Source organism: Urocampus carinirostris, chromosome 1 (genome assembly GCF_059441175.1).
Source record: "Urocampus carinirostris isolate Australia breed hairy pipefish chromosome 1, RoL_Ucar_1.0, whole genome shotgun sequence".
Lineage (NCBI taxonomy): Eukaryota > Metazoa > Chordata > Actinopteri > Syngnathiformes > Syngnathidae > Urocampus > Urocampus carinirostris.
The window spans coordinates 19,470,456-19,491,376 of NC_142349.1; the positions used below are offsets into that span (position 1 = coordinate 19,470,456).

The 20,921-nt window shown below is 38.2% G+C and overlaps 1 protein-coding gene and 1 long non-coding RNA gene across 4 annotated transcripts in view; one reads left to right on the top strand and one right to left on the bottom strand.

Annotated features, from left to right (window-relative positions):
• LOC148373838 (E3 ubiquitin-protein ligase rnf213-alpha-like) overlaps window positions 1–20,921 on the top strand; it is a 79,139-nt gene that overhangs the window by 51,193 nt on the left and 7,025 nt on the right. Inside the window, exons 42-61 of the mRNA XM_088329606.1 lie at window positions 2,011–2,199; window positions 3,811–3,977; window positions 4,512–4,611; window positions 5,692–5,806; window positions 6,093–6,291; window positions 6,374–6,564; window positions 7,238–7,360; window positions 7,436–7,546; window positions 7,629–7,871; window positions 9,252–9,336; window positions 9,459–9,493; window positions 9,591–9,691; window positions 11,085–11,241; window positions 11,326–11,503; window positions 11,805–11,887; window positions 11,979–12,227; window positions 14,215–14,344; window positions 15,186–15,269; window positions 15,342–15,522; window positions 19,979–20,180. Coding sequence (XP_088185732.1) covers window positions 2,011–2,199; window positions 3,811–3,977; window positions 4,512–4,611; window positions 5,692–5,806; window positions 6,093–6,291; window positions 6,374–6,564; window positions 7,238–7,360; window positions 7,436–7,546; window positions 7,629–7,871; window positions 9,252–9,336; window positions 9,459–9,493; window positions 9,591–9,691; window positions 11,085–11,241; window positions 11,326–11,503; window positions 11,805–11,887; window positions 11,979–12,227; window positions 14,215–14,344; window positions 15,186–15,269; window positions 15,342–15,522; window positions 19,979–20,180 — 2,923 coding nt within the window. The remainder of the gene's footprint in view (window positions 1–2,010; window positions 2,200–3,810; window positions 3,978–4,511; window positions 4,612–5,691; window positions 5,807–6,092; window positions 6,292–6,373; window positions 6,565–7,237; window positions 7,361–7,435; window positions 7,547–7,628; window positions 7,872–9,251; window positions 9,337–9,458; window positions 9,494–9,590; window positions 9,692–11,084; window positions 11,242–11,325; window positions 11,504–11,804; window positions 11,888–11,978; window positions 12,228–14,214; window positions 14,345–15,185; window positions 15,270–15,341; window positions 15,523–19,978; window positions 20,181–20,921) is intronic.
• LOC148373839 (uncharacterized) lies at window positions 1,056–20,504 on the bottom strand. Of its 3 annotated transcripts, XR_015849852.1 has the most exons (6): window positions 20,471–20,504; window positions 20,119–20,197; window positions 16,800–16,876; window positions 11,458–11,501; window positions 11,071–11,385; window positions 1,056–2,745 (listed from the first exon to the last, which is right to left on the bottom strand). It is a non-coding gene; the product is annotated as an uncharacterized LOC148373839 (long non-coding RNA). The 3 variants fall into 3 exon arrangements; XR_015849851.1 differs by lacking the exon at window positions 20,471–20,504 and having other exon boundaries at window positions 19,975–20,124; XR_015849853.1 differs by lacking the exon at window positions 20,471–20,504 and having other exon boundaries at window positions 20,010–20,123.

A 20,921-nucleotide genomic window follows, 5' to 3' on the forward strand; every position in this document is an offset into this window, starting at 1 on the left:
TCTGTATACAAGGTCTTCAGGGTGGCTTGTCAGAAGATATGGGTACAACTGTTTCATTTAAAGCCTGTACTATGAATCGCCTAAAATTGATTATTAAAAGCTTTGGAAACTAATTTATTAATCAATTCATTGTGCCGCGCAATTTATGAGACACTAAGCACATTAAATCAAATCCAAATAAGAGTTCATTGAATTTTGGCGTCATGTAGAGGTTTATAGTACCAATTTTGTCCGGCAGAGGGGACCTTGGGATTGTTTTTGTATTTAAAAAATTGCCGCGGCTGCACTCATTTAAAAGCTTGCATAGGTGGGGCAAAACAAAGCCTGCAATTGGCTGAAAAAAAGATGAATGTGAATCACACGTTAGGTTGCTCTACGGCAGACCTGGGCACTCCGGTCCTGGAGGGCCGTATGTTCTGCATGATTTTTGAGGTTTCTCTGATCCAATACAGGTGATTCCAATCACCAGTATCGTTAACGAGGCTAGCTTGCTAACGAGGTTATAATTTGTATCACCTGAGTTAAAGAAGAGCAAACTTCAAAATCTGTAATGTGTCTATTTTTAAATTCAATTAATTCAATTCAAAGTGTTTATTGTCATTTGCACAGTAAAGAACCAGGTTTCCCTGCGCAATGAAATTCTTACTTTGCTGTCCACACAGTTGCGAGCGAAAAATAGAAACTAAGAAAAGGTTGGGGTTGGCATTTCTTAAATCCCAAGAGTTTACCCTTCCTCATGATATGTGGATTGGTGACATCATACTGACACCGTGTCCGTACAAGTCTGAGTCCCGTATTTGCTTCTTTGCGAGCCGTCAGAATGTTAAAGGGTTAATAATTTTGACTGAACTATCTGACTGTTCTGGTGACATTCCCACTGTAGCGCCTTCTAGTCCGGTGCGCCTTATGTATGGAAAAAATATTTTCGGGGGGGGGTGAGCCTTATAATCCGGTGCGCCTTATAGTCATGAAAATACGGCATCTTACATTTTTTAATATCCCTTTTTATTGAACAGTGCATCGTTCCAAAATAATTGGCATGAAACAGTCAAACACTCAAAAGATAGCAATTTAAAGGGAACAGAAAGTGTTTGTTGCAGAAAAGAATATTGAAATGGAGAATAAAGAGAAAAATAATAATGATGATGTTCAAATCAACACAAGATGCAGATTCTTAAGCATTTAATATAACTGGTGTTGTATATCATATTCAAAAAACCACAAAAAACAAACTTGTAAAAAAAAATGTAAAAGTGGGTTTATATTTTTGTAAAAATATTTTTGTGCATAAAAAAATTGTTACACATGAGATAAAATGTATTGCTTTTGTTTTGTTTTTGTTTCGTATGAAAAGTCCAAATGTAATACGATCTTTGTATACGGTGGTAGGAAAATAATATCTTGCTTATTTACAGGTGTATAGCATACATTTGTTTGCATTTTTGCTTATTTGTCATACACTTGGATTATTTATTGTTTTTCATTGTGAAACATTCTGTTTTTTGTGCACTATTTTTCTATCCATCCAAAATTTCAATATTTTGTTAAAAAGGAGTAATTTAATAATGTGTTTAAAAACAAATTAGATTAATCAATTAATTAAAATGATACTATACCGATCCGTTAATCATTAAAATAACCTTTAGTTGCAGCCTTAGTTACAGTGCATCCAGGATATATGGACTGTAGCATTTTTGCCGTGGGGGCACAAAATGAAAATAAAGTCATGGAGAAATCAGATTTCGGGTAGGATGGAGTTTGCGTGTGTCATTAGTTTCTTCTACAAGTCCACATTGTTTTGTGGCATAAAATTATCCTGACAAGGTATACTTCGTGTACACAGTGATGCACAAAAGTAAACTGTTTCTATTTTACAAAAATCCACCAAATATGGCTGGGTATTTGCTTAAGGAAAGATTTGATTGCAAAAAAACTTCTTGCTGATAATCTGTGTCTTCCAATGTGTTGGCGCTCGACCCTGAGCCTGTCGTTTGTTTTGATTCCTTTCAGGTTTAGTTCGGTCCCTTGGTGCTTTCTTTGTAAAGGAGATCCGCAAGATCCTGTCTGTCTGCCTTGCGAGCACATTTTCTGTGCCTCTTGCATAAAAACGTGTCTGGTGCCCTGTCAGATGAACATGTGTCCCCACTGTAAGCAGGCAGTTTCTGATGACTTCACCCCTATTGTCTCCCAGGACTTTCAGTAAGTGATTGTAGATTTTATTTAAAGGACCAAATATTTAAATATACAACATAGGTGTATTTAAATGATACTTTAAATTGCAACTTGAGTTTGTTCTTCTCATCTTTTAATATGTTCTCACTGCTAACAACATGGCAAAGGGATATGCATTTTAAACTGTGAGGGCATAATTATAATAATAATAATAATGCATTTTATTTAAAAGCGCCTTTCAGACCACCCAAGTACACTGTACAGACAATGAAAAAATACAATTTAAAAAGTTGTAAGTGAAATAATAAAAAAAAAATAAAAACAAGACATAAAATCATAAAAACATAGGAAATGGAGAAGCTATGTGTTGTAGGCAGTCCTGAACAGGTGTGTTTTTAGACGGGACTTAAAAGGGGAGAGAGGTGTGCAGTTTTGGAGGTCCGGAGGTAGATTGTTCCAAAGCTTGGGAGCAGCGCAACTGAAGGCTCTGGCTCCCATGGTGCTCAGATGGGCAGGGGGCACTGACAGTCGGAGGGAGGACGAGGATCTGAGGGAGCGAGTGGGGACGTGCACCTGGAGAAGGTCGGACAGGTAAGGAGGAGCCAGGTTGTGAATGGCCATATATGTTTATAGGATCAGTTTGTAGCTGATGCGATGCTGAACAGGATGCCAGTGTAGCTGTTGGAGAACGGGGGTGATGTGCTGCTGGGAAGATGTTTTTGTGATGATGCGAGCAGAGGCATTTTGAACCAGCTGAATTTTATGGAGGGACTTTTGAGGAAGGCCGAAGAGGAGAGCATTGCAGTAGTCAAGGCGGGATGTGACAAGACTGTGGACGAGAATAGCAGTGGTGCGGGGGGTGAGGGAAGGGCGGAGTCTGGTAATATTGCGGAGGTGGAAATAAGCAGTGCGGGTGATGGTGTTGATATGTGAGTGGAAGGTAAGCATGCTATCCAGGATGACACCCAGACTCTTGACCTGGGGGGAAGGGGACACTAAGGAGCTGTCGATGTTGAGAGAGAAATTGTTTACTTTGGAAAAAGTGGATTTGGTGCCAAGAAGGAGGAATTCTGTTTTATTGGCATTTAATTTAAGAAAGTTTGTTGTGAACCATGTTTTGAGTTCGGAAAGGCAAGAGGTGAGGGAGGGAGGTGGGAGTATGGAGTTTGGTTTGCAGGAGAGGTAGAGTTGGGTGTCATCAGCAAAGCAGTGAAAGTGGATATTAAATTTGCGGAGGATATGACCAAGAGGCAAGAGGTAGACGATGAAGAGAAGAGGACCTAAAACAGCTCCCTGGGGTACACCTGTGGTGACTAGGGAGGGCTTTGAGGTGAATAGCATAGCCCATTGTTTTCTAATATAAAAGTTAAACGCCACAAAATATTCATGCAAATGTGGCAAATAAGATGAGGAGTGGCATGCTGGGCCCATGCTATTCATTGACATAGTTTTACAATTACCCTCCCCAAAAATCTCAAATGACACTTTTACATTTTTCTATAATCGAATACAGCAATTATGTTGTTAGCTCTTACTTTCTAGCATAAGCATAAAAAAACTAATGCCAAATTAAGGTTTTTAAATCAGTCATACAGTCCATGCAATGCATTTATTGTTCCTTTTGTGTATTATGTGCAGGACTCGAGTGGAACAACATGTTTTGTTCAGGAATCAGTGCAATGCCTTCCTTATTGACTTGGTGTCAAGTGTATGTTTCAAGGAAAACTCTCCCCCATGCCCAGCTGTCATTCAACACTTGCTTTCTTTTCTTTTGGTGGAAGCCAGTGCTGCTTCTATTCTCAAGGGTACATACTGTACTTGCTTTTGGTTTAGTGTATACCTTCAACTTAATGGTTTCCAATGTTGACTTTTGAATTTCCTCTAATGGTTCAATCTACATTGTTAGATGCTGCTAATGCTACATTTACTGTATTTGAACACATTCAATAGGTAAGGTAAGGTAAAAACAAGTCTCGTAAAAGTAAACAAATATGTCCATCCTGTTTTCCGTGTCTAACTACCTTAACATAACTCAAATCAATAATTAGGGTCTATATGAGGTTTCTTCAGAGCTTGCTGGTAATTCCACTTAGGTGTGTTAGAGGAGGGAAACATGGGGACAAAATGCTAAGAGGCTTTTGACCAGACTGACTCCGCAGCACCTGTCGATAGTGTCTGGACACTGGATTATTCAACTATCAAATTGCTGTTTAATACTTTCATGCATATTTCAGGTCCAACTAATAAATATTGAATGTATTTAGCCTACATTAGCATATGTTTTATGTCATATAGGTGTCACGTAAGATCTGACTTTCGTGTTATTGTCTTCTCAGCAGATGTGCAAATTATGACTAAGGTGCTTTCTCCATTTGATGACTCTGCGGATAAAAACCCAGTCATTCGGTCAGTTGTCCTTAAACTTCTGCTTAAGTACAGGTAAGTTGATGCATTACGCAGTAGTCAGTATTACTTAATGAGACAGTGTGTAATATTTAGTGCCTCCCAGTGGTGCAACCTACTTTCAGGCAGTAAAAAAACACATATACTTGAATACTCAGCAAAAATATCTCAACTGTCATACCAATGTTAGATTTGATATAAAAAAAAAAACATAGGTCAAGAAATGTCTTATACTTAGTGAAATCCCTACTTAAGGTTGCCGCCACTTTGTCTAGCAACTTGCTGCTATGCTGTGTCTGTGGCACTGTTTTTTGTTCACATTAAACAATTCAGTGCCATCTACTGGTCAAATATTACACATTGGGGCTTTAAGTGTGATGTTTGTGGTTTGTTTGGTCATTTTTGTATTGAAATGAAATGAAATGATCTGCATTTATATAGCTCTTTTCAAGTCACTTCCCAAAGCGCTTTACATTGTGCTTCACATTTCCCAATAGCGGCCGTGCAGCCATGTAAGGCGCTAACCTGCTTATTGGGGGTATTAGGGGTTCAGTGTCTTATCCAAGGACACTTCGACATGTAACACGGAGGAGCCGTATTAATTTATGTGGCCTATTGCTATTTGTTTTTTTTTTATTTTATGAACTCTACATGCTGCTGTTCCTAAATGGTTATAGTTCTGACACTCAGCATAATATTGGACCAAAGGGTTAGGCCAACATAAACCTAACCACCACACACACAAAAGATGGATTTTGAAGAGGTTTAACAATAGTTACTATTATTGTCCCTGACTGTTGTCCTTGCAAACACTGCACATACAGTAAAAGCTCAGCATCATCCTTCTGAAACAACACACAATCTGAACTGAGCTGACTTCGACCCAAAGACAGCAAAGGTTTTAATTGTTATTATTGTAGTGGGTTTTTATGGGTTCTTGAAATCCTTGAAAACGCTTAAAATGTTGTGTTTTCAAGGATTGAAGTGTCTGTAAATGCTAAGAATGGTTGCCGTGTTTCTCAAAAAGCTTGAAATGGCCATGGAAAAGGTTTACAAACCATGATTGTAAAAAGTTGAACCTTTCACACCATCGTATTGTTTTATTTGTCATCACAGTTTCGATGATGTCAAAGAGCATCTGCAGCAGCACCTGCAGGCTGTTGAGCAGTGCCGCATTTTAGAGGAAAAGGATAAAACAAAACTCTACTGCCTCTACTTGAAGTGCTTGCAGGTACAGGTCCAGTTTATTTACAATGCTTTCAAATTTCAATCTTTATGGTCTGACCCAACACAAGGCAGTGTAGAAGACTTCATTTGAAGTGATATTACACTTTTTTTTGCTAAAGGCTGGGCTCACTGAGTCCCTGTAACAGGGCGCACATAGTGCAAAAGATACACACACACAAACTGCTGCACTCTCTTAGAGCTATCATTTATGGTTTAGGAATGTAAACTATTGGTTTTAAGATTTTGCAAAACTTTCTTTCATTTTGTGTGTATGTTGTCCTCGCATGGAGGACTCCATGTTTGAGAGTTTCCAGTTCAGGTCTGACATGGATAAGCAGGCCTGCATGGGCCGCGAAGCAGCCTTCCTGACTGGGCTCTTGCTGTCACATGGCCCATCAACAGAGGAGACCACAGTGACAGTAGAGCATCTGCAGCAGGTTGCAAGAGTGCGCATGAACTTGGATTTAGCGGCGACGATCGTTGCCACTGGTAAGCAATGCAAGATCATGACAGGAAGATTCTTGCTGTATTGTGATTTAACAGTCATCACCTTTTATGACATGAATCCCAGAAAGGGAAGGACAGAGTCAAAGCATCAGATTCCTCGAGAGTGTGGTGAACTTGTGTAGCCGTAGTGGCAACAACTGGTATCGCATCTACATAGTTCGTAAAATCATCAGCCAATGTGGAGTCGAGTTTGCCCTGGAGCTCCTCAAAATGGATGACAAGTCTTGGCTGTTTCCAGATGAAGTTCGACAAAAGGTTTGGATTCTGAGGAACTAGTATTTTTTACCTTTAAAATAAGGCTTGAAGTCTACAGTGTGAAAGTACCACTGCCTCTGACGCAATTTAATACATTAAAAACCCCAAAGTAAATGCTGCATTTTTTCCGTTATCTTGGCTGAGTCAACTATTATTTTGAGTTAATTCATTTCATTCACCTATGCTAATTGGATAGTGATTTAGTGCCTCGCGTATTACAAATTCACTCTGTTGTTGGGTTTTTATTTGGCCTCCTAAAATAAGTCATTAACTAAATACACAGCTTAGTATAGCCAATAAGTAGAAAAGCAAGTGTTAACCAAGGTCAGTTGTGACATTTTGTCATTTTGTATCTGTTGTGTTAAGTCACCTTTTCGCACAAAACTCAGAAAACATACATGTATCTTTCTTTGTAGTTGCTAAATGCTATTGCATGAAACTGTGAAAATATCTTGTTGCATGGATTGTTTTCAAAACGTTTATATCAGTTTCAATAAAGACAATTCTGAAAACATTTTCTATAACAAGTTTGAAAAGAAAATAAGAACACTTCTGCGCAAGAAGGCGCTCATCTTGATTGTGAAATGAGGTCCTTAAGCATGAACACTTGTGTAAGGTTGTCTGAGAAAATGCTTCTTTTAAGAGTTCTTTCATTCTGTTTTGTCCAATTTAGAGTGGACAAACCATCATCGTTGACCATTACCTCGTTTACGGGGCGTGCTACAAGAAAATCAGAGATGCCGCAGCAAAAGCAATCGCAGAAGCCAAAATGGACTCCCTCGATAGAATTTGTCTGGTAATTTTTGTTTTACTTTTCGTTTGTGCGCCTATCTTCTATGATACCTTATTCGTTATGATTGATATGTTACAGGACTGCACAACCTCTCCCCAGAGAGCAATGGTGTATTTGCTCTTGGCACTACATAGAGAAGTGACTACCTTATTTAGAAATGGGAATTTACTTTTGCTTCAAGATTCTGAGGTAAGTTTCCAAAATAACCAAAAAAGGGTTACCAGGATCACCCGTGACACTTTGTACCTGCTGTGTATGTTCACACTTTTAGCAATTCCATGTCCTTCAGAACTTCATTGCCACTTCCCAAGTGCTTGCAAACCCAAAGGTCAAGGGTTTTGCTCATGCTTTGGTAACCAACCGTCTCAGAACTTTGGAGGTCACACATGAAACCTCTGGGGACCGTTGGGCATCATTGGCACTGGCTGTTCACCTAGCTGTTGTCTTACTTTGCACTAACCAAAAGATCGTAGCCCCTCTGCAACAGCTAGCAATCGAACCTGACACCATGCAGGTACTTGATTTTTTTTGTTGTTGTTTGTTTTCAACTATACACTTATTGCATATTCACTCTGAGCGAAACCAAATACAACATCCCTTTTTTGTCACTTGGGGTTCTGCTGTCATTTTCTCCAAGATACAAATCTGCTCTGTCTTGATTGTGCTCTCACCGGTGCTACAAAAGACCTCCAATTAACTTATTTTATGGCAGTTTACACAATTCTTAAAATATCCCTTTGCCTTTTATTAAATGTGCACGCCTTGCTGGGTTCTAGGGTCGAAAGGAACATTTATCTTTACAATTGTACCCATTTTTCCCAAACTGTTTAATTATTCCCAAGTGACGTCCATGGTTCCCATTTCTTTCCTCACATCTTTCTGTCGGGGTTAATTTAGAAACAATGAAATCGAAGAGAATTAAAATACTTCATTTGAGTTTTCAATCAAAGACTTCCTTTATCGACTGACGAGTATATTTTTCAGTGAACCAGTTTTGGGTACTAAGAAGTTACACTTCCTCTTGCATTTACTAGAGTAACTTTTGAAACATTTTTTGCTTCTGGGAGTATTTTTTTAATTATTATACTTTTACTTTTACTTGAGTAGATTTGTGAAGAAGAAACGGTACTCTTACTCCGCTATATTAGGCTGCATTGAACTTTTTACTCAAGAGCGCGCATTCTTTCTTTGTTTTCTTTCCTTTTCTCTCCCGTGTCCCCTGAGTGAGAGACTCTCACTGAGAGGTGGGCGGTGCAGACCAAGCCCCGCCCCTTTTAAAGGAGCCGCGCAGGTAGCTAATGAGCGTGTGTGTGTGTGTGTGATCTGCAATAGACTCCAATATGGCTCATCTAACATTTTAGGTTGTCGACCCCTGAGCTAGCCTGTTAAAAAAGTACTGGGGCTTTAAATGTCCTACTTGTGCTTGATCTATTTAATTATTTTTGTAATGTTATTATTTTATTGTTTTTTAGAGTACCTGACTTTACTTTGATTATTTTTATCGATTTCTGTTAAATGTAATTTATTGGTGATTGGATGGACTTTTATGATTTGATTGAATGGTTGTTTTTAAAAAAAATCAATACGACGTTGCTGCAGTTACTCAGTACTTCAGTATTTCTTCACCAAATACTCTACTTTTACGCAAGTAATTATTTGCGTGACTACTTATTGCTTCTATTTGAGGCATATTTTTCTGAAGTAACAGTACTTTTACTTGAGTGAAATTTTTTACTACTCTGCCGCATTTTTATACAGAATCACTTGTTGGCTGTTCACTGCTGTGTTTGAGTCAATCCCATAAGAGAAGGATTTATAAGCGAGATAGTGGAAGATTACTTTAATATGTTAATATTTTTAGTCACAAATGCAATGCTCTATCTGTCCACAATAGGCCGCCTTCTTACCCACTATGCCACAAGACAAGTTAGCTGAGGCTCAACAAGCAATTGACCGTTCAGAACTAGTAAGGTGGTGGGGTGAGTATGAAAACAAAGTTTCACAAGTCTGATTAAGAAAACTAAACCTATTTCTGCACTGACGAGAATTTGCACGACATTCATAGTAAAACATACTAATTTCATAATATGTGTTATCATAGCATGTCCCAATGGTCATCCCTGCGTAGTCGGAGAGGTTTGTCATTTTTATATTCTTACAGGATGCATGGTATTTGAAGCACTGTCTGTTTTCACATTTGAACTGTTTTTTCTTTTTGTCTTTTTCCCACAAGTGTGGCCTACCAATGGAGAAACAGATTTGTCTTGACTGTAAAGCCCCCATTGGTGGGGAAGGACACAAACCTGTCGACAATTTTAGGGAGTTGCAGACCCTGTGAGTGACTCTTATACAATGTTTGTGTGTATGCCCACCCAAGTAAAGTTAAAAGGACTTGAGATATGACCATTTTCTTTCACAAGAAGTCAGGTTACCCTAGAAAAAGTCCAAAAATCCGACTCAGCAATTTTAGTTTTGTCGACTCAGCTATTTCTCACAGAAAGACATTCCGTTCTTCCATCCCAGAACGGCATTGAATAGCAATACCATACTTTACAGGCAGTCAAATAGGTTACCTCAGATGTGAAAACTGCCCAAAAAGTCGACTTAGCATTTCTAGTTTTGCTGACTTGCCCTGCTTTCTCAGAAAGCCATTTACTCTCCCATTCCAGAACATTTTTGGGCAGGATCACATGCTTTTACAAGCAGTGAGGTAGGTCACTCTAGAGGTAAAAATGCCAAAGAAAGCTGTCTCTGCTCTTATGGTTTTGCTGACCTAGCAGTTTTTACAGAAATGCATCGCACTCTTCCAGACCAGAACAACATTCAATTTAAACACAATGTCTTGCAGACAGTTGATGAGTTTGAACTTCTTGTAAAAAAATTGCCAAAGAAATGTCGACTCAGGACTTTTGGTCTTGCTGACTCGGCATTGCTTCAAGATTCTGGTTAGGACAACATTGGATCTCAACACCTTTGTAAAGGCAGTGATATAGGTTACCCCAGATGTGAAAACTACAAAAAAGCTGACTTGGCATTTTTGGTTTTGCTAACTGAGCAACTTTTTCAGGAAAGACATTCTACTCTCTCTGACTAAAACAAGTTGGTTCAGGATCACAATCTTTTACAAGCAATCATGCAGGCCGCTTTAGGGGTGAAAAACCCTGTCAAAAGGGGAAATGCGACCCAAAATGTTTTTTCGTCTCAACACGGTTGATGCTTTATTGGAAAACAGGCATTCTAGTTGCTTTTATGGCTGTTTGATTGAAATTATCGATTTATTCAAGTTTTGTTCTTTATATTTCAACATAGAATGGTTCCCTTTCACGTTCAAAAACCATGCATGGTAGGTTGATTGCAACGTCATAATTGTCCCCAGGTGTAATTGTTTTTTGTTTTTTTTAAACGGCATAGAACATATGGATTAATTCATTTCTATTTGTTGTTATTAATTTACTAATTTATTTAGCCACATGTGAGTTTTCACCCCTGTCTTACACTAGCAAATTTTAAAAACTTGTTGCCAAAAGTCAGCTACTATCTAGGATTTGAAATAAGGCCAACAAGTTCAATCCCTTTAAAATAGAAATACCTGTAAATATAATCCTCATCAAGCCAGAGAAGGGCCAAAAATTTTTTAACTGAGCATATATAGTGAAAGGTTCCAATGCAGGAGACTATATCAGAAGTAATGTACGGACCACTTCATATCGAACCTTTTTTTTCCCAGGGGAGATCGTACTCAGAAGGGCCACATACTCGGCGACCCAGGTCGAAGGAACAACGCAGACATGATGGACACCAAGCGCCTTTCTCCTCTTCCTTTTACACTCATTCGTATGTTTACCCACTTGGCCATGCTGGTTGGTGCTTCAACACACTCACAGGTGTCATCCCTCGCACTTGGGAGCATTATCTGATATGTTTTGCAAAGATGAGCTTCATAATGACGTCCCGTTTTGTAACTGCAGGGTATTGCTTCCATCATCACTCCTCAAGTTGTAGAACCGGGTCAGTTTTTGTTGGCTCATCTGAAAAAAGACAAAGAGCATTTTGGAAGTTGTCTGAGCAAAGGAACAGATGACACAGTGGGCGCCGTTCACCTGCTCATTAGCAGCCTCCTGGATCCTTCTCCGTATTCTCAATGCTGTAAGAAAAACCTCATTACCAAAAGTATTTTTTTTGTTGCCTTTTCGACTACTGAAATATAGCATCTGCAAGAAAGCCAAGCCAGAATCACTGATGCACTTAACTTTTTGGTGAAAAAAACACAGTCACAAAAAGTCATGTGACTGGTTTCAGTTATAAATGGCATGTAACATAGCCACTACAACAGATCCATTGCTTTCTAATTTTTTTTTTTTAAAAGTCAGTCTTTTTTCCTGGTCTTGCTACACACCGGATAATTCCCTACAGTGAGTGTTATTGAAATTGAATCATGTGCTTTCAGTTAAATCCTTAAGCCTTGCCACTAATGTGGATAGAAACAAATGGGAGATACAAATGAGCTTCTACATCACACCCAAGTTTAAGGTAACAAGCGTCTGTATGTCAAGTGTCTTCTATTCAGTATTAGCAGTTAAGGCATTGCATTTTGCCGCCCAACGCTCTCTCCGCCTTGCAGAATTTAGACAGTCAGCTGAAGCAAATGAATGCATTCATCCAGACGGACTTTCAAAATTCCGACAATCCCATCATGTGGCTGCTGAGTGACCATCCAGCCTTATTTCTGGCCTCTCTTCATGTGGATTCTCTCCAAACGTCTGCAGTGTGGACCTGCAAGGAAGAAGTGTCTTTGCTTCACCTGACGCATCTGGTGGAGCTCAACGATGGCAAAGACACCTTGCCTGTGCTCTGGAAATTTCTAAACAAGGTGCCTTGATAAATTTGCTACACTTGTGTTTGTATATGAAACTTCATCAGAGTTGATAAAGGATAACATTGAAACCAATGAGGACAACGCCACAGAGATTTCATTCTGTGCAGCAAATATGTAATGTCATCTTCAATAGACTTTTTATAAAACAGTACAGGAGGAGAGTCGCTTCCTTTTCTATCCTAACATTGTTGCATGCTCCCGCTAAATTTAGCTGTCTATATGAGATTGAAAAAGAGCCCATTTAGCTGTAGGCAAGTTCATATCCCTTATTCTTCATAAGGATGAATGTCACTTGACGGCATGATTTTTTTTGTGTCCGTGTCACAGCACCAAACATTGATTTTGAATACTAAGCAAAATACATGAACAATCATACCAATGTTAATTTTTGTAAAAAAAAACAAAAAAAAAAAACATCATAGGTTGATAAATTTGTATTTTCCACCGTAAAATCCCCACTTAGATTGGTGCTATGTTTGTCCGGCATACTGTCTCCACGCTGTGCCGTGTATCTCTGGCCCTTGCTCGTACCAGAACAACAGTGTCTAATAGTGGTCAAATATTACACATTGGGGCTTTTATGTGTTCATCATTTTTCTTTCATTTATTTTTTAATTCAAAATTATTTACCAAAATATTCAGACTATATGTCACACCTGATTATAAGGCGCACAGAGTACATTTTAAAGGAATAAATATTTTGTACATTAGCCGTACTTGACTGTAAGCCACATGTGCCCACATTAAAACGTGAGAAAAGAAAGATGGTACACAGAAAGAGTTTTGATGATATATGGGTTCTTAACCCCTCGAAGTTCTGCCGGGCCGCCGGACTTGAGATAAAGAAATTCTTGTGTCTGTACGATGTCAACAGTCACCGTAATGCGTCCAGCCACATATCATTGGAAAGCTTAACCTCTTGGGATTCAAGATATAATTTCAAAATATACTCATGAGAGAAATATCACTCTGTCTGAAAAAATATATCTTAAAACTATAAGGCCGAGGTAACTCACCAATACGTTCCCTGGGCCGTCTTCAACTTTTTTAAATGTCCGTGTAAATGGATTTTATATCAAGGACAATCCATAAAATCCAACCAAGTAAAATATTTACTCCTAAGCACACGATAATACGACAGATAAAAAGGAATTTGCCTTAAAAATCTCTGCTTCGTTGGACGTTGCTTTGGGTAATCCGTTGGTTTTTCCACATTTCCATCGTTTTTTCCACATTTCCACCGTTTTCAAATAAACAAAATCTTAAATTATTCTCTATGGTAGTTAGCGCTCCCCTTTTGATTGACACCTTTCCCCAGAATGAGGGTGTTCGTGCTAGTTTGATCCGTGAACAATGCACTAAGTAACATTAAACTTAAGTCTTCCCCGACACATATATTCCATGTGTCTCACTCTTACCCTTTGTGTTCGGGCGCCCCTGGCGACTGTTGTATAAAAAAAAAAGTGCATTGTTACATAAGCTGCATGGTTGAAAGCTTGGGGAAAAAGTTGCGTCTTATTGTCTGAATTTTATTATCATCTGCCAAATAATTCTCACGAAGAAGTCACAGGTTTTGTTTGTAACTGTGGCTAAAACTCTTATCAAACCTTAATACTTTGCAACAATGTTTTTTTTGGGTTTTTTTTTTGCGATTAGTCGTCTTGTTGAGTTTCAAGTTATGAAAAATGGGGCAGGCAACTTTATGGCTGGCTCTGACTTTTCAGAGATGTCTGCCCTGGTGTCTGGTAACTTTTTGTCATGAATTTCAGACACTGGCATTTTCCCTCAAATTTTTGAATTTCTAAATTAAGGTCGCTCTCAAACTAAAAGTGTTCATTCAAACGGATCTTTTTCATTCATTTTCCTTTAGTATGAAGTAGAAAACCAGTAGTTTCTATGGAACTGATACGTAGGATGAGAAACAAAAATTGTTTGTATTGGAACATTGGACACGTAACACTTGTATTATTTACACTGTCAGGAAGCAGAGCTGCGACTGGTGAGGCATCTTCCTAACATTGTCAGCCTTGAGAAAGCGCTCGTTAGGCAGTTTCTCAATGTCGGCGAACATTCATGCGGCACCATTGCTCAGTTCCTCAGCAGCCAGACAGGTAATGATACATCACCTACAGTAGAATGACAGATGTGTCTTCCATCACATTTGCAATTTGATAAAAATCGAATTACCGTATTTTCTGCACTATAAGGCGCACCAGAATATAAGGCGCACCACCTAAAATTAGTATTTTGTGATATTTTTTTCATAAGGTGACTAATGAGCATAGAATTAAAAATTACAGTAAGGGCTATGGTTAATATGAAATACCATATAAGTGCCTTTGATTGATCAGTTGATATCGATCACTGATCGCAATTGCAAAATGTAACAGGAATCAAAGATCAAACCCGGGTCGCGGCGATCCCCGTGCTGGATACTAGCCTCTAGTCTACTAGGGATGCAGATGACACATGAAAAGGCATTGGATTTCATGTCGTCACCACAGTATTTTTAGTCACAGTACCACATTGTTGATGTCATGATTGGGCCGGGCCGCAAGAATATTGTCAGACATTAAACCGGTCTTTGGTCAAAAAAAGGTTGGGGACTACTGAAAAACAGTAAAGTACCGCTACCACAAAGGACATAAACGTATGGCCTCACATATTCAACGTTTGCTACTTACAATGCTTATTTTGAGCAAAGAAAAGAAAACACAGATTTCAATTACTTTATTTTCTAATGTTTCTAACAGCGATAAATATCAAATAATTTTTTGTTTGAGCTTTATAGTGCACAAAATACAATTTGACTCTGCTATAAATCCTTTCTTTGCCTCCCATAAAATGCATAATTTTGTAATATATTTTTGTATAAATTATAGAAAACAGGAAAAGCTCTAATATTTGTAAGAGCAGCTTTTCTTTAACATTTTCTTCATATTCTTTCCCCAGGTTCACAAAAAAGTTGGTATACTAAGCACATTGATACATTCTTGACCACCTGGAATCAGCTCCGATCATCTTTGGCAAGATACAGTAAGTCCCTTCACTGTGAATGCATCAAGTGCTGCTATGTGAGCCCACCTCCATCTGATTGTGATCACTCAGACGAGATCAGTGTGCCCGCTGAGTTTTGTGAACGTGACCTTGACATGCAAAGCGACATCAAGATACTGCTACCGCAGCGGCATGGCCCGGGGCTCTGCTCCACTGCTTTGGTTAGCTACCTCATCGGGCTGCATAATGACATGATCAGATGTGTGGACAATTACACTGGAGAAGAAAACCGGTGAGGGCACTTTTTACTTGCCGATTTATTTTTCCAATAGGCATACCTATCAAGTACTACGGTTTTGCCGTAATGAGTACGGTTTTCTTGAACCCACTACGTTGTTACGGTTGGATCACAAAAACTACGGGTTTCCCCTTAAAAAAAATAAAATCATAAAAACATTTCACCGCAAGATGGAGGCAAAGTACCATTTCAAACAAAAGTCTATTGGCGCTGCCAGAATCAACTCCTTGCCCTGAAGAATTCTCACGCCGGCGTGATGAGGGGGGCCTATTGTGGATGCAGTGCCGGAGCTAAGGCTAAGCGGCTAGCGTTATAAGTCTTCGGTGCCGTCCGTAATCATGATAAATGTGAACTCTATACCAAATAAGACAGACGAACTGGCTGTGCTGGTTTAAAACAAAGCGCACAGGAAGTGCAGTTTGCTGTATTTTACGGAAACGTGGCTCCCGTCTAGTGTCCCGGACGCTAATGTAGAGCTACCTGGAGCAACCGGTAGCTACCTGAGCTGCGGGAATCGGAGAGGAGGTGGACTCGCTAACACGAGGTGGTGTATGCCTGGGCACAAAGATTTAAAAATATATATAATATTCATATATAAATATAAAAAAAAGAAATATATATATATATATATATATATATATATATATATTTATATATACATATATGTATATATGTATATATATATGTATATATATATATATATATATATATATATATATATATATATATAGATAAAATTAAATGTTTTGGTCATTATCGTATCAAAGCCTTATTGTATCAAACATTGAAAAGAAAAGAAAACTATGAGGGTTTTCTATGACTTTGTTATATTAAATACATTATTGAGCTTTAAAGAACTTTCTTTAGATTCCCCCCAGCATCGTCCTGGACCTGACCGTAGTTACTAGGCTTTTTCACTTTCAAAAGTTGGCATGTATGAATAAGCAAAGAACCTGTAGTTACCTCCCAAGAATTATGCAAATACGTTGAAAAATATTCCATTAGCCGGGGGACTCGCATTGAGTTTCAACGTTGCTTGTTTGCTTTAGAGCTGTGACATTGTTGAAGTAACACAACACTTTCAAAATGGCAAATCCCATTATCACAACATGCGAAGCGAGCTATGGAACGGACAGCGTTTGTAGTGAAGTTTCTCTGACCACGCTTGATGGCCGATTATGACAAAAGAATGTCCCTGACAGATATGTCAGAGAAAAAAAAACACAAACACAATGCCAGATAATTAGATATACAGCCGCATCAATCCTTACCAGTAGATGAGGCGAGTGAAGAGGATTAGGGCGGACTTGACATTTGCGAAGAAGAGGAGTGCAGTTGTGATAGTTTCCTGAAAACAGATTGATAGGTTGTGTTTTAGTGTTCGAAGTTAATGTCTGATCTAATTACCAAATTCTATCCCTTTGTCATTAAGGTAATTTTGCGATTTTTTTTTTTTCTGAAGCACAGTTCGCTTGTCAGTCCGGAACAAACCTTTGGGAACGGGCCATACTAAAGACCGACCGAGTGAATATATTTATTGTTATAAAATATTAATTTTTTACTTTACTTAACTCTTGGGGCGTCAGTGGCTCAGGAGGTAGAGCGCTCGTCTTGGGATCAAAAGATCGCAGTTCGAATCCCGGCTACTCCGTGTTACATGTGGAAGTGTCCTTGGGTAAGACACTGAACCCCTAATACCCCCAATAAGCAGGTTAGCGCCTTACATGGCTGCACAGCCGCTATTGGGAAATGTGAAGCACACTGTAAAGCGCTTTGGGAAGTCTTGACTTTAAAAGCGCTATATAAATGTAGATCATTTCATTTCGTTTCATACTACAAATATGCAACACTGCAGATGTCCTTGAAGCAATCCTCCTCAAAATGCGGCAGCTCAACAAACATTTTTGTTTCCGGCCATCTAAAAAGACTAACACTGTGAGCTGTACCATTACTGCATCCACCTGCGACACAATGCCTAGACATTTTCTACAAAAGCTACCAAAAGCTCTCTTAAAATCTCTTTGACCAACACCTAAATAAATATGATGATTAGCTTTCAAGCGAGCTGGTGTTCCTCCGATGATGTCACGACAAGACAAGGCAGGCTTTCACTAAATTGCATTATCTCAGAAAATACTTGGAATATACCGATGAAATATATCTAGATTTTATGCAAAAACATGTACTATTTTATCACCTGTTTAACAATTTGGGATTACCTTCAATGTTTTTTTTTTTACTAGCTTTGATAGGTTGGTCGTTTTGGTTGTAACATTTCTCAGAATTCACTGTGTGAATATAACTTGTATTTATATTCCTAAATATAAAAACAATATTTCACACACACACGCACATGAGGTAACGTTTCAATAACCAGTCTAATTGCATCTTTTGTACGTTTATCAGTCTTGTACTCTTTTATTTTGAAGTCGCATTCCCGGTGTGTTTTTCTGTTTCCTGTGTGAATAAAGTTAACTAGACACACGGGGGCGGGCAGTACTGCCGGGGCACTCGCCCGAGGTGGTGGCCCCGATGGGCCACCGGACAGTGCTATTAAATTTATTTACCTTGATGCTTGTTTTATTTGAGTAATTCTGCCTATCATAGAGTTTATATAAGTTTTAACTTTATCAGCTTTCATATGTGATTCTCATCAATGATTTTACACCTAGGCACACTTTTTATGTAAATTCATAAAATTTGTTTTTTAATCTTAAATTATAATTTTACTTGGTTTTAAATGTGACTAGATTTTTATCTTGTTTGTCTAGAAAAATAACAAAAAGAAAGGATTATCTGTCGGTGAAACAAAACCATTCAAACTACGTTCTTATTTTTTGGGGTAAAATAAGAAAAGAAATAAAATCAGCAATACAGTTATGCATAATGTGCAACATTTGTACTTCACTTGATTATTTATTTATTGCCGTGAAAGCCCAATATGTCTTCAAACAAAATACATCATTTAATATCTCCCTGTACTACCCCATCAGCACATAACTAATATAGAAAAAAAATAAAACAATAGCATGCTCCTATCCAATGATCTAGATGAATGCTACAGTTAATTGGCTGATCACTGAAAGAAGACAGATAATGAATTGGGCAATTTCCTCCGGCACATAAGAATAGGTCTCGCGGCAGACTTGTTTGTCCTGGCAAATATGTGAAAAACACTGTGATATATATATATATATATATATATATATATATATATATATATATATATGGGATCAATATATATGACAAAGCCTTTATATATATATATATATATATATATATATATATATATAAATAATTTCCTTTGTATTGTCATTCTTTGTAACAATGTACACAGAACGAAATGTCGATACACCTGACCCGTTGTAGCGAGCCGATGCAGCCGCAGCCAACAGAGGGCGCCGCCATTTTACCAATTAGGTATGACTCGGCCGAGGCGCGAACCAGCGACCTCCCAGTCTCAAAGCGGGCACACTATATATATATATATATATATATATATATATATATGTTGGGCCAAACAAAAATCAGATTGATAAAAGGAAATTTCATCCCTTTCAAAAATGGCTTCTCCTCAATAAAAAAAACGATTTTTATGGTTTAAAGTCGCATACTGTACATGTTATTTTTCTCCTTTGCTGAAAATACATACACATTTATTGAACTAAGCTGATTTTGTTTGTGATGTCGAGATTTTCTCGTTTTCACCTGACAGAAATGCATTTTAATTTTTATGTATCTATTTGTAGCCTTAACTTGCCTACATTTCTACCCAAACTGTTTAAGGTAAAATTAGAAATATTTCCTTTGTACAAAATTCTTGAATAGATGAACTGGTCTTTTAAATGGTAAATGTACTACATTTACATAGCGCTTTTATTCAGTCACTGAAGACCTCCAAAGCGCTTCACAATGTACTTCACACTGTCTTGGCTAAAGACACTCCGACATTTTACTCAGAGGAGCCGGGAATCGAACCTGTTCTTGGTCCCAAGACTTACGCTCTACCTCTTAAGCTAGCCCTTAATCTTTGAAGTCTGTAAATTCAGTGCCCCATTTTTATGTTGGCAGTGTTATACTATTATAAAAATGTTGTCAACATATTTTTATACTTTGCTGTAAGTGTGTAAGTACTCAAGATTCATGATCCAAGACTGTCTTTATTGTCATCAACATAAAAATTCCAATGAAATCCGCAAGCCTGGCGTACAATGTTAATAAAAGAAGTTTAACACAACACAGTAAAAGGAAAAGGATACAATAAAAGGAAATCAAATTTGAATGTAAAAGAAAATGAATAGACTATGTACATATATTTTGTGTAATTGTTTATGTATGGTTCTCAAAGAGTGGGATTTGAGTTCCCTGAGGAAGAACTCAGAATACAGTATGAGAAATATGTCAACAGGACAAGAGTATAAGGGCTGTTTTTCCTTTTTGTCTTACCCAGCTATGAGGTAAGCCCCACAGATTTGACAGACCTGCACGTGATCCACTACGAGCCAGAGAAAGATCTGATGGTCCTGGTCCTCGCCAACACTCAATACAGTGTAAAAAGGGGCCAAGAGAGCATTTGCGAATACGACTTACCCAGAATTCAGAAACAAATTGTCTTCCGCTTCCTTCTCGGCAAACCCCTCGTCCAACTCAAAGTAAGAACACAGCCTCCCTTTTTTTCAATTGGGAGAAATTTGAAAGATGTCACAATCAGAACAATCGATCTAACAAAATCTGCTTTTTACACAAAACAGCCAATTTCGATTTTTCAGCTCCGAATTAGTCTGCTTGTAATATATAGGTTTTAAGACGAAAAGCTCCACCGATCTTTGCAGTAATTTACCTACCAGCAAAGTCAGGCAAAAATCAGTTCATTTATTAAATACTCAACAACAAACCCAATTTACAGGCTCAAGTATTTGTTCAACAAATAAAAGTACTGTACCTTATCAACTTTTTTAGCAACTAACTTCTCTGTCAAATTGAAAATTTAAAAAATAATCGTGCAGTTTTAATTGCACATGTTCCAGTTTACGTACATGATAGTACTAAAGAAAAACGTAAAATAAAAGCCTTATAACGAAGGAAACAAATTGTATCTATATATTTATTGGGAACCATATAATTTTGAACTAGCGCCTGGGAGCCACTAGGGACCGCCAAAGACCAGGGCAAGTTTAGCAGGTTGAGAAGTCCAGATTGGTGGCGATAGAAAAGCATCTTACTCTGCCTTTGTAGCCTGGTAACAGATGCTTTGATGGGTCCATATGAAATTAGAGAAACTAAAAATGAAAATGACTTGCGCAAACATAATGTTGGTTCAAGTTGTTTTATGGATATCTACACTTCAGGGCTGCAACATCATTGGCACTCAGGCCAACTTGTAAAAAAGGGTG